Below are 17,599 nucleotides of genomic sequence, written 5' to 3'. Positions count from 1 at the left end.
ATAATGATAATGCGAGGAAAGCACGTCAAAGCCCCGCGATATTGGGTCGAAGCTATGCCTGTTAAATTGCATGCAACGAGTAGCTATTGAAGGTTCTAATGACGATAACGGAGGCATTATTCCTTAGTGGAGGCAAGGTACCATTGTGCGAGCGGTGTGGGCGCCCAGGTCACCATTGCCTCGGGGGGGGGGGGGGGGGGGCACCCGTTCAGCTCCTGATCGGTGGCTGCCCCAGGACGCCGCGTTCAGGTGTCGCTCCGTTTTCGTTGAGCGGCCTGCAGATGGCGCGCGCGACCGCCGTGGCCGCTGCCAATGCGGTCTGAGGGAGTTCATTTGGCCGTCGAAGCGCTTGTGGTGCTCGCCCCCCACACCTTCACTCCACAGTCGGATTGGGCCGCTGAGCCGGAATGCTGAGCTGGGCACCAATTGCCATGTACGCATTAGCGAAGAACACCTTCAGCAGTATACAGATACCGGTTAGAAGAGATGTCTTGACATCAGTGCTGCAGTATCGTTGACATTGTAAACAAGGAGACACGATGCGATGCGGTGCGGCGCATCCCCTTATTGAGCGCTTGCAACTTGGACGGGTGCGGTGCTCGGCAGCCGTCGCGCCGCTGGGATAGCAGGGTACGAACCCTCCACGTGGGAGCCGAATACGCTAACCACTCAGCCATTACATTACTGTTGAGCTGGGTTGCGAGATGTTCAGATCTCACGGGTTCCTCTGAAGAAAAACAGCTTTTGACCTCCATAAGATGCCTTGTCCTTCGGGCTTCTGGTGTTTTGGCGCTTCGAAGTTTGGGAGTCAACTTCTTGCAAATGCATAAATTTTGTTGGCCGACACTCTGTCGCCATTATATTTCGGTATGGTGTGTTGAGCGATGTGAAATTTGGTGCCTCCCGAGCACACGGGGTGCTCGGAAGGCGTTAAATTAACACACTCGGGCGGCCGGCACGGTGCGACGCTTTCGGGTGGAGTGTCAGTCTGACCCCTCCCGAGATATTAAAAAGAACGTGAGCTAAAGCACCAAATCCGCAGGGTAGGATCCTACGAACTTCGTTGTGTTGAAAGCTTTGGTGTCGATGTCGTGATCCACGGGTCAGGTAGGGACAAACTCGAGATCAGTGTCCAAAGCGTCTCATATCATTCATGCAGCCATCTTTAATCTCGATGCCCTTCCCGTGAAAAATGTTAATCGAGGTCGTGTCAGATCAGTGAGCTTTATTTGACCTTCAGGTCAAAGTGACTAGAACCTTTCAGTTGGTTTTCATATTTGAATTTAAAATCGGCGCCAAGACCTGTCTTAGGCGGCAAGTTGTTCAAAGTAAAATGTTGAGGGTGTCATTTTAGATCAATGATCTTCGGCCATCATACGGTGAAAATAACTAGTTCATTGACCCCTTTGTGACCAAGAGTGTGTAACGAAAGTGAAAATGCCCTAGCGGTAGGTTTTCGGTGAAAAGTTTATTTTGACCTTGCTCTGACCTTAAGACTTGATTTAAGCCGTCGCCAGGCGGGTCCGGATCTCACCGGCGCCATGATGTGGTCTGGATCTGGCAGTCGGTCGCCGAGATTGCGAGGCTGATGGGAGGGCCGGGCCATGCATACTAACGCCATCTTTGGCTGCGTGTCGTGTTCGACTGTAGTGTGTGACTGACTGGGTGGTTTGACTGGGTGGGTACTTACAAGATACCACTGGCGCCTGCGCTTTTGCCCACCGCTGTTTTCCCGTACATGTTTGCCAAGCCTTCCTTATAGGTCAGGGAAACAGCGACGAAAATAACACCACCGAAGGAACGGGCGAGGTCACTGAAAACCATAACGAACGCTCATAAGAAGCTCGCACCTGAAAGATTGCCCTCCTGGCTCTTTGGACACATAATAGTTCCAGACCATTTATTTGCATGCGCAATATAAGCGTCACCCGGGGAGGACGCGCCGCTGTGATCACAGCGACCGCCCATGGCCCGAGGCCGTGAAGGCGCGGTTATGACATCGGACGGCGCATATCAGACACGCTCCATGCTTTAATACGATGAGACAGAGTAAAACAGAATTACAAGAGCACGTCGTTCCATGGCTGCGGAGCTATTCTTAGCTTCGCTAGCCATTCCTAGCTCATCGGAGTCATGCCTGACTCGAGCGGCGGGGCCATTCCCCGTGCAGGCGGCGGAGTCACTACCCCACCGCCAAGCTCAGTCTGATGATCGCTGCTTGCGTGATGCCACAACTGCACTGTGTGCCGCCATCGGGACAGGCGGCACGGGACGGCGCCACGGCTGCCGGGTGCAGGCCGACATCCGGCCTGCCCGGAGCGGGTCGGTCGCCGCCTCATCGGATACCGCCCCGTAGGAGCGCGCTGGTGCCGGTCTTGGTGGCCGACGCCTTGGTCTTCTTCGCCTTGTCCGTCTGCCAGCACTTCCACAGGCGAATCGTCTCGTCGGCCGCAGCGCTCGCCACCGTCGACCCGTCCGGCGACACGGTCAGCTCCAGCACCCGAGACTCGTGGCCTGTGGCGGTGAAAAACGGTCAGCTCTAGCACCCGAGACTCGTGGCCTGTGGCGGTGGAACACAGTCAACTCCAGCACCCGAGACTCGTGGCCTGTAGCGGTGGAACACGGTCAGCTCCAGCACCCGAGACTCGTGGCCTGTGGCGGTGGAACACGGTCAGAGCCAGCACCCGAGACTCGTGGCCTGTGGCGGTGGAACATGGTCAGCTCCAGCACCCGAGACTCGTGACCTGTAGCGGTGGAACACGGTCAGCTCCAGCACCCGGGAGTCGTGGCCTGTGACAATGGAACACGGTCAGCTCCAGCACCCGAGACTCGTGGCCTGTGGTGGTGGAACACGGTCAGAGCCAGCACCCGGGACTCGTGGCCTGTGGCGGTAGAACACGGTCAGCTCTAGCACCCACGACATTAACTAACTCGTGTCTGGAGCACGTTAGCATGAGTTATCACATCAACCGGCACTAGTTGCCTTTCAACCAGCTGAACGTGTTAAATGCCAGTCTCGATCACAAAAAGCTTTTGTGATGCATAATATAGGCATTTCGGCAGCTTTGACGGACATGAGGCTGGAAATCGAATAACCTAAGAATAGCACCGCAACCTAAAATGCAAATCAAATCATAAACATTCCATCACGGATAATATTCAAGAAACCACGAGAAAAGGCAAAAACACGCGTACACAACGATGCCCGTTTTTCATGCATAAATTGCCAAGCCACCTAGCAGCAAGTTGAAGTACTACAAGTGAGCTAGCCTGTCCGCCTCAGTAGAATTCTGGTACGGCCAGTCTGGCAGCGACTCTTGATGCCGTAAAGACGCTCCATGAAGTGACAAAACGATGCATTGAGCATATGTACATAAAGTTTGTCTTTTACCTAGAGCGGTAAGTTGCATTCAAAAACATACAGATAGTTATAAGCGAGCCTTTCCATATCTGATGCATGCCGCCCCATCTTCAAATGTGAAACATTCCCTTTAACACCCGCGACTTGTGACCCGAATCAGGAAGATACGGCTGTTAATGTTCTTTACGGCTATATTTACGGCTATATTATTTAGTGTTACGGCCATTTAAGTCATCTTACGGCTATTAATGTTTAATGTACCCTTTACGGTCATTTAAGTCATCTTACGGATGCTAATGTTAAATGCATGTCTTACGGCTATTTAAGTCGTGTTTGTCGCCATAACACTTCGGTGGCAAATCAGTCAAGATTCCAATAGCAAGACAGTGTTTCCGTAGCTTCAAGGCCAATTATAAGGCGCCATAAACATTTCGGGCGGCGGGTACCCGTATTGGGAAACTTCCTTACGGTTTCCAACCGGAAAGCTTGCACGAATCTTGACCCTGGGCAGGTTTTTTTAATGATGACGCAGGCGTTACGATTAACGATATTCTGGGCTACCATCTATGCCATGACTGAGCAGTACAAGTCAACAGCGTGCGCACCGATCATCCAGTGCCCTCTCCCACAATATCAGCAGACATGTGGCGGTCAGTCGTATCGTATCTGTCAGTCCCCACCGAAGAACGTTGGTAGCACATCTGCTGCACGGCGTGCTTTTTCTATTAGCCTATAGGGTTCGCGTATAAACGACCTGCTTTTCACAGAGCTGTGAATCAAATTATATCCGGGCGATTTCGACGAGCTCAGCACCAAACAAAGTATTGTTTAATTGTTTTGAACTGATCCATTGATAATTACTTGTCTAAAGCAGCCAAACTTCCGTGGCGGGCCGGCTCAAGGTTTTCGTGGCGTGATTTTTTTTTCTCGTACACCGTGAATTTTCCGAGTTTCGCGGTACGTCAGGTGGTCTCAATCGGTAACGTGGTGGATCCGTAACCGAAAGGTTGTGTGCTTGAAGCGTGTTCTCGAACTTCTTCACTAGTTCTCTATAAAATATGCTAAATTGTTTGCTATTAGCCAATGTATGCTGAAAGTGCTGTGTGGTTTACAGCTCCTCGATAATTTCCTGCAAGACGTCTGGGCACAGCATTCAATCAAATTGTAACTGTATTTCTTTTCTGGCACCTGAGCCACGCTACCTGGTTACCGGCTGCCAAATATTTACTACAAGGCTGGAAATTCAGTACATGGCTGGAAATCTAGCCTTCATCGCACATCTAGTGTATTTCTAGTTTAGTACTGCAGTTTGTTTTTGGTACTGAACTTCGCTATGTTCGGTATCTATTACCCCGAGTCGCACCGCACCATGACAAGAAGCGCAGGGCTGCGATTACTTCATCACGGCGCGACAAGACAAGAGAACAGGCGACGGACATACCGGTGAGATCCACCACCTTGGTCATCTGCGGGTACTTCCAGATGGTCAGCTGGTTGTAGCTGAAGCCGTGTCCGGACATGATCTCCTTGAACTCGGCCGACCAGACTAGCGAGCACACCTGCCAGTTGGCGGCGCGTCGTCAGTCCACAGACGCCACCGGAGACACAGCACGGCAGGTGCGCGCCTCACACGGACACGCGAGCACTCCACCGGATCTGGGCCTCAGCCCACAGAGGCCACCGGAGACACAGCACGGCAGGCGCGCGCCGGGCGACCGCACGTGCGCGCGCCCCACACGGACACGCGAGCACGCCACTGGAGCTGGGCCTCAGCCCACAGAGGCCACCGGAGACCCAGCACGGCAGGCGCGCGCCGGGCGACCGCGCGTGCGCGCGCCTCGCACGGACACGCGAGCACGCCACCGGAGCTGGACCTCAGCGGCAGCTGGTGTGTATGTACCGCACACACACGACAGCGGTGCCTGGTGATGGGATTGCTAAGGCGCCGGGTTCCCTGCGGAGTCGAGCCACGGCCGTGGTGACGGCACATTCTCACTGGTCGGTTTGTGGTGATGGTGCGGGTCCACTGAACATCAGCTGATCCTCCCAACTGTTTGAGTTGCGCAGATGTCAGTAGACCTTAGTTACTGTGAGTTCTTGGCGGTGTCGACCAGGATCGGTCAGGGCTCCTCTTTCTTGTGAGTTTGCTGTGGGTATCGTTTGGCGGCAGGTCACCCGTCATCCTATCTCCTGTGAGCTGCTGCTGGTGGTAGGAGTGATCGGTCGACAGTCGGCAGACCCCTCTCACCTGTGAGTTGATAGCGCTGATCGGCCGACAGTCAGCAGACCCTCTCACCTGTGAGTTCGTAGCGCTGATCGGCCGACAGTCAGCAGACCCTCTCACCGGTGAGTTGATAGCGCTGATCTGCCGACGGCAGACCCACCTGTGAGTTGGTAGTGGTGGTGTTCAGCAGCTGTCCGGTGGAGGCGTTCCAGAAGCGGATGGTGCGGTCTGCAGTGCCACCGCCGGACGCCAGCAGGTGCGGGCTCCACGGGCACCAGGAGACGGCCTTTACAGCCGCCTGATGGTGGTTGAGCGTGTGCAGCGGCTCGGCCGCCTCGCCTGCGGACCCAGCGCGCCGTCACGTGATCCCGCGGGCCCGGACAGCGGTCACGTGATCCCGTGGGCCCGGATAGCGGTCACGTGATCCCGCGGGCCCGGACAGCGGTCACGTGATCCCGTGGGCCCGGACAGCGGTCACGTGATCCCGTTGGCCCGGACAGCGGTCACGTGATCCCACGGGCCCGGACAGCGGTCACGTGATCACGCGGGTCCGGACAGCGGTTAAGTGATCACGCGGGCCCGGATAGCGGTCACGTGATCCGCGTGCGCGGACAGCGGGAGTCGAACGTTTGCGAATGGCACTACCTTTGTCAACAACTGGATTTAGCGTGTTTGGTCCGCCAAATACCACGGCAATCCAATCGGTAGAGTCAAATGGCATGTTTATCATGCCTTGACTGATATGAATGATATGAGCTTGCTTCTCGAATGATAAGAACACCGATAAATCCTTTGCGCCGTTCCAACGATTTCTGACGTGCGATTTTGTCAGCCGGACCACGTTCTAACCAAAGTAATCTTTATGACGGCACCATGCTTACAACGCATGGTGTCGGCATGCTTACAAAGGATCTGGTACATGAGTTATGTTGTGCTAAGCTATTCAATATATTATTGAATAACCTTCGCTAATGATACGTAAGGTGACACGAGGGAAAAAAAATATCTGAACGGCGGCTGCATATTTGGCTTACGCCGTCCTCGGAGCATGAAAATACTTTCGGGAAGGGCGCGAGCCAGATATATAACGCTTGTTCGGATACTTCTCACTCTTCTTAGCCCGCATGCTGTGACCAAGGATTATTCAATAATATATCTAAATTACGTAAGTTGTTGGTGCATGTACGAGGCACATTACACATATCGATAAGACTACTGTTAGCCTTATTTCTCGTAGAATGACCAGCCTAAAGGAGATAGATACATTTATGTTTCGGTTCTTTACCTTACTCAAAACAAACATGGGTAGCCAATTCAAAATTCAAAACTGACTGCCAACTTTGTGGCAACACTGCCTGGTTGTGTGGCAATTTTGAATTTATTACTCATATTCGTTTCGATAGACATATAGCAGAAATATAAATATATCTATCTCCCCAGCCTCCTGGTTATGCTGCGAAGAACAAGGACAACAGTACTGTCTTATCAACATATCTAGATGCATTTTTCGCTATGATTATTGAATTCATCCACAACATCCGTCAGCAAGCTATTTCATTGCACTCCTTGGTTTTACAACGCGAATCCCTGCGCCGGTCCTTCCGGTTTCTGCCGGTTTTAACGGTTTAAAAAATCTGACAAATTATTTCAGGCAAATGCTGACAACCTAGCAAACACCGGGAGCCAAAACTGTGTTACAAACATCCAGCTAACACATGTGGATGTTTTAATTTGAAGTAGCAATACCACAGTTAGTAGAAGCCGCACAGCTACCAGCAAATTGCAATGGGTTTTGTCTTTTTCTCGCGCACCCACTTCACAATCAAAACATGTTTTTGTTATGACATCGCCAGCGACACGAGATGGTTAGTAGTTTTGGCTGAGGCTGTGGTGGGCGTCCCCGTAACGACAATCCGGCATTTAAGTGCCGCGCGCTTTCTTCAGATGCGCGTGTTAACGAAAGGTGCCTCGCTAGATACCAGTGGCATCTCCACTGATCGCACTGCCTGTTAGCAACGTTGATGATGCGATGAAGCTAGTTTTTATCCAATTTGACCGGCAAGCAGCCGCTAGAGGTGCCGAGCCGACAGCAGACGCACCGCGCCACACCGGCCACTCACCGGTGCCGGCCGCCGCGTCCCACACCAGCAGCTGGTTGTCGTTGCCACCAGAGGCCAGCAGGCGGCCCTCGTCCGACCAGCGCAGACCGCAAACCTCCTGCACGTGGCCAGCCAGCGTGCCTACGTGGTGGCTGGGCACGCGCACGTCGTGGTGGTGGATAGCGCCGCTGCGGGAGCCGCTGCAACGACATCGGCCGTTGTTTCAGGGCAGCGCTGAATGTCGGCCCAGAGTCGGCTCCGCTCCAGGGCACCCTCACAGGCTCCCTCAGGGCAGCTGTCGGCTCACCGGCCCTTCTTATCTGCCCGAGCGCCGCGGCGAGTACACCCGCCACATGTGGCGGCCGGTCGCGACACTGACACGCCATTGTGGCGGCCGACCGCGACACCGACGTACTATTGTGGCGGCCGATCACGACACCGATGTGCCATTGCGGCGGCCGACCGCGACACTGATGCGCCATTGTGGCGGTTGCTGCAGACTCTATTTACGTGGTCCATCTCGCCAGCAACGTCAGACACAGCCGGGGGCCCCGGCGCCACGGTGAGACAGGGGCAGACGCTCTGTCCGGCGGCCGGCAGACCGTTGTCTGGTCCTCCGGGCGCTGCGACTGCGCGGTCGCAATGTCCCGGGGGCGTGAACGGCCGTGGCGCGGTGGGGACGAGTGGCGAGGGGCTCGACACCGACCACAGGGCCACGGCGAGACTCTCGCCGGCTGTCGCAGCGTCACAGGCTGACTCCCGCACCATAACAGGCTGACACCCGCACCATAACGGGCTGACTCCCGCACCATAACAGGCTGACTCCCGCACCATAACAGGCTGACACCCGCACCATAACAGGCTGACTCCCGCACCATGACAGGCTGACTCCCGCACCATAACAGGCTGACACCCGCACCATGACAGGCTGACTCCCGCACCATAACAGGCTGACTCCTGCACCGTAACAGGCTGACATCCGCACCATAACAGGCTGACATCCGCACCATAACAGGCTGAGACCCACACCATAACAGGTTGACACCCGCACCAACATCCGCACCGCCACGGGCTGGTAGCCGCACCGTTACAGGCTGGCACCCGGGTGCGCTCACCTGGAGACGAGATGACGATTCCAGGAGAGGGTGGAGACGCGCGCCTCGTGGCCGGCCATCACTCTCAGCCGCTTTTGGCGGGCAACGTCCCAGAGTTGCACGGCGCCCGTGCTGTCGCCGACGGCCAGCAGCGAGCCTGGCAGGCCGGGCCAGCCGCGGCGTCAGTGCACGGCTCAGGCGTCCCGCTCCGCCGCCGCATACGGCGTACAACGAGGCCTATCGCGTCTCAATAGTCATGCTTCCAAGCACTGATCCGGCCGGGTCGTGGTGCCCCACAACACGGCTGCGGGGAGCACGCAAACAAGTCGCGGGGTCGCCAGAACTGAAGGCAACTTGGGTATTATCACTCGCTGATGGCGTTCTGGAACATTTAACGAGCAGAGTGTCGCACGAAACGTGTTCTGGGACAAGAGCGCAGGATCGCGTTTTATCGTCAGCCACCCTCGCACGGCTTCCTGTCGGCCGCGGCCGCCCGGCGTCTTAGTACTGCGACACATACCCTCCTTGACCCAAGCCAGAGAGCAGATATAGTCTTCCTGCGAGTCCATCTGGGTGAGGCTGGCGATGGTGCAGTCTGAGGCGTTCCACACGTACACGGCCGAGCCCAGCGCCACAGCCAGCTGGTTGGAGGCGCTCCAGTCCAGCAGGTGCAGGTAGTAATCGTCCAGCAGGTCGGGCGCGTCCAGCACCTTCTCCGGCATCGACGGGATGTAACGGGTGGAGGGAGCCCGCGGCGCATTGGCCCGCGTGGCGCTGTACAGCACGCGCAGACCGTTGGCGTAGCCTGGCGGCGGGGGAGGTCGCGCTGGAAGGCGGCGGGACGAACAGAGGAATCACACACACCTCAGATCGCCTACCGAGTCAACCGCCAGGCTCCGTGTTAACTTATGCCCTCGGCGCACGGCAGTGAACACAAACTGCTAGCGTGCTCCGCCCGAAGGCTGCGGAAACTGCGCGAAATACGGCAAAGTGGAGGCCACTCGTCAACCTGCATTCATAGCGCGATGATAGACGGCGAACATGTATAGTTGTGCACAGATTACGGATCATCAGAGTTGTTGAAGCAGCACACCTATAGAGCGCCAGTCTCGGCCCGTTAACCTTGCACACCACTCTTTCAGTACGTGTGCGACCAGTCTGTCATTGGGGATTTGTGAAGCATTCAGCTGCTGAGGTCCTGAGGTTACTATTTGAATTGTTCCAGCAGTCTGTCAACAATGCCGCTGTGATGGGCGGTACCGACAATGATTTTAAAATAACTCTGCCCCCTCAATAACCGAAAAATAACACAAGGATCCCGGCACATTTTGGCGCAGTTCCATTACTTAAGCAAGCAAAAGCAACGTTCCTTTTTCGGACAGGCCGTTGGTAAGTCGGAAAAACATTTCAGCGTGCCGGTGCGTTGGATGCCGCCAGGGCCCCGGCCTGCCTCGTCAGCGGGCCTCACTGTCGGACGGCTGCGGCGCCTTGGCGCGGAAGGAGAGGATGCGCGTGTCACGCGGAACGCCGTTGTTGAGCGTCTCAGTCAGCAGCTGCTGCCCTTCGGCCCCGGCGCCGCCGGCCGCCGCCTCGTCCATGCCGCTGGCGCTGGTGCTGGTGCTGAGGCTAGCGCTGGCGGTGGTGTCGGCGCTGCTGCCGCCGCGCACCAAACAGTGGTAGCTGTTCTCCATGTCGGTGGTGCCGCGGCACGGAATGAACCTGCAGCGGCAGCGACCGGTCACAGGGACCCTATGTTGCCGGGATGAACCTGCAGCGGCAGCGACCGGTCACAGGGACCCAATGTTGCCGGGATGAACCTGCAGCGGCAGCGACCGGTCACAGGGACCCTATGTTGCCGGGATGAACCTGCAGCGGCAGCGACCGGTCACAGGGACCCTATGCTGCCGGGATGAGCCTGCAGCGGCAGCGACCGGTCACAGGGACCCTATGCTGCCGGGATGAACCTGCAGCGGCAGCGACCGGTCACAGGGATCCTATGCTGCCGGGATGAACCTGCAGCGGCAGCGACCGGTCACAGGAACCCCACGCTGAGGGCACAACACAGGCCTCCATCCGCTCACGTGGTTCTTGAGTCAGGGTAACATGTGCAACTTCCGCGCCGACACACAACACAAAATTGCTACTATTCGTATTTGGTTGTTCCCGAATCGAGCGCTTTCTTTCCAGGATTCCTTGCAGCCCTGGCGCTCCTCTGCCCAGACTCGATGACGCAGTTAATCCCGCTTGCCCGCCCCCGCAAACACCAGTTCGCTCTGACAGCGGAAACGAAGACGACAGTGACCTGGTCAAACAGTGCCGCGCCACGGCACGCCCCCACGTCCAGCACGCGCGGTGATAAGTGGCGGACTGCCGCCCACAACACCATGTCACACATATATGCACACCTGTGGCGTCGAACACGCTCCTCACTCGCTCCCCACCAGCGCCCCGTAACCACGTGCCCTGTTGCGCGGACCCTCGCACCTGTCGCCACCGTTGGGTGTTTTGGGCGCGCGGGTGGGCGTGCGTCCGCCGGGCCGCAGCGAGAGTGAGCCGTCGACGGCCGAGTGTCCGGGGGTGCCGGCACTCCGGCAGGGACTCTTCTTGCCGGGCGTGCGGCAGCGGCCGGGCGACGACTTGGCCGAGCCGGCCGACAGCACGGGCGTGTTGAGCGACAGGTTGGAGAGGTTGAGGCCGCGACCTGCTGCGACGGCCACCGGTCAGCGGTCCAGGCCTGCACGGCTGCTCACACGGCGCCGCGTCACGGCGGGACAGCATGTTCAGTATGCGCGGCGATGGGTGGCGGACTAATGGACGTCCACAACGGAAGTCTCCGTCGGTGACAAGACGTCAGAGAGGCACCAGCTGTTGGCGTCCGAAGTTCATCAGCCGCCGTGGTTCAGCCGGGCACGTATTAGCTCAAGACAGTCCCCGCGGGCTTGGTGCAACTGTCTTTCTCAGCAAACTTACTTTTTGATCACTGACAATCTTTTGGCAGTCTGCACAACATTTTTAAGGACAAATGTTTTGAATTACTTCCACATTTGGCATTGGCTTGGAGATCCTCCTAAACACAGCTTGTTGCAATTTATCCCTAACCCACCATACAAACTTAAATGCTTCATTTATATAATATTTTTGCAGTCACTCTAACCCTGCCACTTTTCAGCTTTCTGCTCCATACAATGTTCCAAAACCACCTACCATTGCAACACTGACCACTTTACTCAATTGCCAGCTGGCCTTTACGTGTAGGTTGGGTTCAACAAGGCACACATTCTGGAACTTCACCCAGTGCTCCTGCACCAAGAAACAACACATTTTCTCCCAGATGACTGGAGTGAGCACCATTGCACATCATTCAAATTTAATGGCTATTAAGGTTAACAAATCATACAATGCACATGGATACCTGAAGTGTTACCATCCTTTGGAACAGCAAGCTTCTGCACCCCCTGTTCCATTGCCTTCCTCTGCCATCTTTGTGTTGGGAACTTGTTCTCCATCTTCTTATGGTGCCAAACAAAAGGGATTGGTTTCCTGCAGCACCTGACTGCAAAGGGCATGAAAGTAGTCCATACATATCATGCAGACACATTTACCTATACTGTTTGTGGCAGAAGCTGGCATATTCCTCCTTACAACTTGGCACCAAGTGGTCTTCATTTAATATGCCTAGATACACCACATAGTTTGGTTCAGAACTATGCATCACTCATGTGGCATTTAAAAAATGGGCATAGGAGTTTTTGATAACAGTGAAATTCATGTACAAAAGGCATCAACATTTATCATGCATGGAGTTTGAGAGCCCAAATATGATATTAAATCACATAAAATAGGTTATCAGTCTTAGTGTCTAGTCAGACACTGAAGGATATGAACCATAAATTGTCCAAATTATGAAGTTCTCAACTTACTAGATGGCACCCTCCCAAGGTGTGTTGAACAACTTTGGTCAAAGTTGAACTTGAAACAACTAAAGCCTGCATCACACACCTATGAAATTTTTCAAATCAGAAATTCATACAAGAAAATGCTTCTTACGACCACTTTTGGAGAAGCACCACTGGAATAAAATGTTTTTTAGAAGCCAATCATTAATGACAAAATCAGGTTGTAAAATGATGCCAAGAGCATCTGTCCATCACAGGAAGAACTCTTGTTCTCACTTTATGCAAATTCAGGCCCTTCAGTTTCTTTGCATAAAAATAGAAATGAAAAGATGAAAATGTTTATGCTAGTACAATATGATGTCATGCAGATGAACACAGCACATTTTCAGCTGAGCACTCATCTCTGCAGAGCTGAGAAAATGTTCCCTCTTCAAAATGGGTTTTTTTCTGTGTGATGCCTGAATGCTGGTATCTCTATCAAGGCTCAGCTAACTGAGTGGTACAAAGACGAAAGTTTACAAAAAATGCATTGATTTGATTGCAAACACATGATCATGATGATGATGATGATGATGAGTAGGGTTTTAGCAGATACCAATGTAACTTTAAACACAGGCACCCGCGCATGACAAGATGGGTCACCTTTCTCGCTAACCTTCTTTAAGCCACAGCCGAACACCAAGTCTTCTTAAGTCCGCCTTGCTGAGTGCGCGCGGGATAACCTCAAGGCCCAATAACGCTGTTCTCCTCAATAATGCACGCTAGCACTTGTGGCCCAGCTCCAGGTCGCGTCCTACATACCCTTCGAACTGCTTCACGTCAGCGCAGCGAGCGATCGTGTTCTTTTTTTGCCTGCCTGCGCTGCGAAAGCAACAGGCGCGTCATGATTAGGCAGAACTTTCATTTAAATTAGAGACGGGACATTAGAGAAGGGCAAGGAGCCGGACGCGAAAACGAGATACGCCAAGGTGGAACACGCAACGACTCACGCTATTATAGGCGATAAGGTGCCGGTAGTCCCAAATACAGGCTCACGAACCTTAAGAACTTGGGATGTTCAGATATTTAGCAGCGTAGCGGATGCTCCAAAACCGAACGGATTGTCTCCCTCAATACTGGTTCTGAGCAACAACACAATTCTAGTGACTTGTATGAAAACAATCTCAATGCTCTTTTGTTTCATGTTTAACCCATTTACGAGGGGCCATGTTATATCGCACACAGTGTAAGAGAAAGTAAAGATATAAAAATCGTTCTCCAAAACAAAATGAGTCGTCATGACTCAAAGGAGAGGCATCGACGGACGTCAAGAAGCATCCCAACCAGCATTACCAGATGGCGCTCACATGTGGACTTAACACAGGAGCAAAGGCGATGAGGGGGGAGAGAAGCACAGGAGGCACGTGCCCCCTCCCCCTCTAAGGTTCGGAGGGGCCCGGCCAGAGGTCTTATTATGGGTCCGGCCGCAGGGCTTGGCGTTCCAATGCCTGCTGCAGGGCCTGCTACAGCCCTGCGTGCTGATCAGTGGCCCCAGAATCGATTAGGACCCATATATCAGCCAGACACCACCAATAACGCAACAGCCAGCTCCGAGTCGGCACGGGTCCTGAGAGCCCATTCCCCAGGGGGGGGGGGGGGGGTACAGCAGGGACAAATCAGCAGCTAGCAATTTACATTGGGCGGCCCCAGCGTTTATCAGGACCCCACAGCGCCCAACAGGCGGGCCCTGTGTTGGCGAGGGGCCCCGGGTCGACCAAACAGTGTTTGAGAAGGCCCGAAAAGCCTGGAGACACACTGAGATCGGCAATCAAGGCCCCAATTGAAGAGACTAAGGGCACGGAGGGCTGGTCGGAGTCCTATTCGTGGACCTCGGCCTGTGGGAAGGAGCCCTCAAATGACAGTCAGAGAGCTTTTTGCACCGATCGGGGACCCCTGAATCGATATGAGCCTATATGTCGGCTAGGCCACCACTATTACCGCACAGTCGGCTCCGTGTCGGTGTGGGCCCGAGGGTCCACTTGTCAATCAGCTGCAAAGCTGGGCCAGCGATTTATACTGGTCGGGGCATCTGTACCTGTCATTGGCCCAGGTGTCTGACAGGGGGCCCTATGTTCGCAAGGGTGTTTGCTGTGTTCCCCAAGCCGACCAAGGCAGTGTTTTGATCAGGTCTGAAGAGGGGGCCCAGGTGGCTCACCGGAACCGACGATCAAGGTCTCGGTTTGAGGGGTAAAGGGGGCTATACTATAGGGAGGGGAACAGGTAACTGTGGCCCACACCCGTTCTGGTGGGGAGGGGTCAAGGGACGCGGGAGCCCCGGCCCTGCTTGGCCCGGTAGGAATGGGGACAAGCAGCCTGTCGGCTTACATCGTGAGCGTTGTTGATGGACGTCCCGTCGTCCGCGGGGGCAGATGTCGCCGCCAGGTTATCGCCGCCACCTTTCCTTAGCGCTTCTTGCTCTCCAGCACGTCCTCGGGGCTCTCCTGAGAGACTTCTCTCGCCTCCAGCGCCTCCTCGGGACTCTCCGAAAGACTCCTTCAGCATACCTCTTGGGCCATCAGTAATTTTCCGTGATTCTTCCAACTGGGTCGGTCCGCCCTCATTTTCTCCCGATCCGATAGCTTGCCGCCTCGCCCTCTTCCGTCCTATGTGATGGCGGGCCAGCCTGCGCTGCTTCCAGGGCTCGGCCCCCAAACGTGCCCCTGGGCCAGATCTCGGGGGTGGTTTGTCGCCGGCGGGCGGCGCAAGGTCCGCCCGCTCTCGCCTTCGGGCGGTCCCCCTCTGACCAAGCTCTCATGTGGCGAGGCGCTTTTGATGCCGCGGAGAAAACCCAGAAGGCCTACTCCCAGTAGACCTACGCTCACTGGACCTATGTTAGAAAAGACAAACCGTCCCATTAGCCATACGCTTGATTGGGGTGGGCGCGTCAGGAGACCTATGCCCAGGAAACCTATGCTCCCTAGGCCTGCGCCCAGGAGGCCTGCGTCCACTGGACCTACGCTCACGAGGCCGACACCCAGGTGACCTACGCTCACTGGATCTACGGCCAGGAGACCTACGCTCACGAGACCTATGCTCACGAGACCTATGCCCAGGAGACCTGCACTCACTGGATCTAAGCACACGAGGCCTATGGCGACATCATTTCCACATTAGCGAGTCACTGTTGGCTGGTCGGCTGCCACCTGTCGTGGGGAGGGTTAACGAATACTGGCCATGAAAGGCACGAGATAGCGATGCCTAGTGTTCCATAGGTCTGCGTTGCATCTCACCACCGTTACGAAAAAGTGTGTGTGTGAGGAGAGAGCGGGAGAGAGAGAGAGAGAGAGAGAGAAGAGAGAAGCGAGAGAGAGAGAGAGAGAGAGAGAAGAAGAAGCGAGGGTGAGGAAGAGAGAGAGAGAGAGGAACAGACCGCATTTACAGAATTTGTACGGAGGCGTATAACATTGGATGTTGGTGATAAGTCCATGCTATCAGACCTAAGCGTCCGGATAATTGCAATGTGTGATTTTTCCAGACTGCCCACTGACAGGTATGACCGGGAGGCGCTGCAATGACGTGCTCGTCCCAAATTGTGCAGCGTTTTTGCAGCGTGCTCACGAATTTCGAACTTGTTTGGTGTTTCGAACCTCTGAAAGAAATATGTCTTATGACATGAGATGAAGTTCTGTCCTTTTCGAGTATGGCTCACTATGCCGAGAACTCGATGGAAAACTAAATATATTCAGCACATGGCGCCTAAGCCAAGTAGGCGTTGAAGGGTCTGTGGACTTTGGAATGGGAGCCGGTGATGCGGCTTTTCGCAGACCAGACCAGGCCAGAGGCCTCGGTGGGGTGTTTGCTGAGATGTCACTGATGACGGATGATCTAAACACTTCCTGGCGTACCTCCTCCAATTCCCTCGAAGGCTGCGGAAACCTGCCCTCCCTTTCGCGAATGTTTTTTTTTTCATTCTGAGCGTGCGGGGAGGAGGCAAGGGGGCGAGCGAGTGGCCGGGGTGATGATGCCCGACGTTCGGTCTTGCTCGAGACGTTGGCAGTGGAAGTCAGTGGCGGATCCAGGATTTCGTCTAATGGGTAACCACGCAAAACTGGGCCTCGGAGGAGTTTGTGGCCCCTCCAAGACAAAATATCGGATTTGGCCATCAAATTCTCAGATTCTCCTTTCCTATTTTTTATGGGAAAACTGAGCGCGCCTTCGCGCAGCCCTTGCAAACGAAGATAATACGTATGCGCACGCATGAGCGCATTCAATTTCTTTCGATCGTGGGTACTGAAAGAAGAATAATTTAGGAGAGGACACGACAGCATGACTATAGCCAGGGTCAGCAGGGGAGGCCACACGGTTGAAAAATGATTCCATGACGGCGAAAAGTCCCTCCACAAAAATTGCTTCCAAAATTGAGTGCACTTAAGTATGGATGTTGAAGATTCTACAGAATGCATATCAAAGCAGCTAAAATTGATCGAGTAGAGGTAGGTTTTGCTGCAGCGCCTCGCGAGGCACTTAGAAAACGGGCTGAAAAAACTGAAAAATAGTTTGTTCATCGATGAGGTCAACTTTGAAGAGCTGCAGCGCAGAGCCCAAAACAGGGTTGATTTTTGAACAGAGTGATACATCATTTAATTTTGTTGACACACCATTGCCTATTAACGGCGTTCCTAAAACTGTTATCCAAATTTAAAAATCTGGTAAGAGAGAGAGAGAGAGAAGAGAGAGAGAGAGAGAGAGAGAGAGAGAGAGAGAGAGAGAAGAGAGGAGAGAGAGAGAGAGAGAGAGAGAGAGAGATAGAGAAGAGAGAGATAGAGAGAGAGAGAGAGAGAGATAGCGAGAGAGAGAGAGAGATAGAGAGAGAGAGGAGAGAGAGAGATAGCGAGAGAGAGAGAGAGAGAGAGAGAGAGAGAGAGAAGAGAGACATATATATATAT

General features: G+C 54.4%; 1 protein-coding gene across 4 annotated transcripts; it reads right to left on the bottom strand.

Annotated features, from left to right (window-relative positions):
* Window positions 1-1,895: 1,895 nt before the first annotated feature.
* Window positions 1,896-13,517, bottom strand: LOC119096521 (cell division cycle protein 20 homolog). Of its 4 annotated transcripts, none has more exons than XM_037219430.1 (10): window positions 13,317-13,517; window positions 12,191-12,331; window positions 11,263-11,482; window positions 10,247-10,497; window positions 9,299-9,583; window positions 8,800-8,935; window positions 7,706-7,884; window positions 5,746-5,924; window positions 4,803-4,920; window positions 1,896-2,514 (listed from the first exon to the last, which is right to left on the bottom strand). In XM_037219430.1, exons 2-10 carry the CDS (start codon window positions 12,282-12,284, stop codon window positions 2,336-2,338), a joined length of 1,641 nt encoding a protein of 546 aa, XP_037075325.1. In that variant the 5' UTR covers window positions 12,285-12,331; window positions 13,317-13,517; the 3' UTR covers window positions 1,896-2,335. The 4 variants fall into 4 exon arrangements, with proteins under 4 accessions (XP_037075325.1, XP_037075324.1, XP_037075327.1 ...); XM_037219429.1 differs by having other exon boundaries at window positions 13,330-13,517; XM_037219432.1 differs by having other exon boundaries at window positions 11,263-11,479; window positions 13,330-13,517.
* Window positions 13,518-17,599: the final 4,082 nt, after the last annotated feature.

Source organism: Pollicipes pollicipes, unplaced genomic scaffold (assembly GCF_011947565.3).
Source record: "Pollicipes pollicipes isolate AB1234 unplaced genomic scaffold, Ppol_2.1 Scaffold_4295;HRSCAF=5057_pilon_pilon_pilon, whole genome shotgun sequence".
Classification (NCBI taxonomy): domain Eukaryota; kingdom Metazoa; phylum Arthropoda; class Thecostraca; order Pollicipedomorpha; family Pollicipedidae; genus Pollicipes; species Pollicipes pollicipes.
The sequence above is the reverse complement of the archived record's forward strand: the minus strand, read 5'-3'. Positions and strand labels throughout refer to the sequence as shown.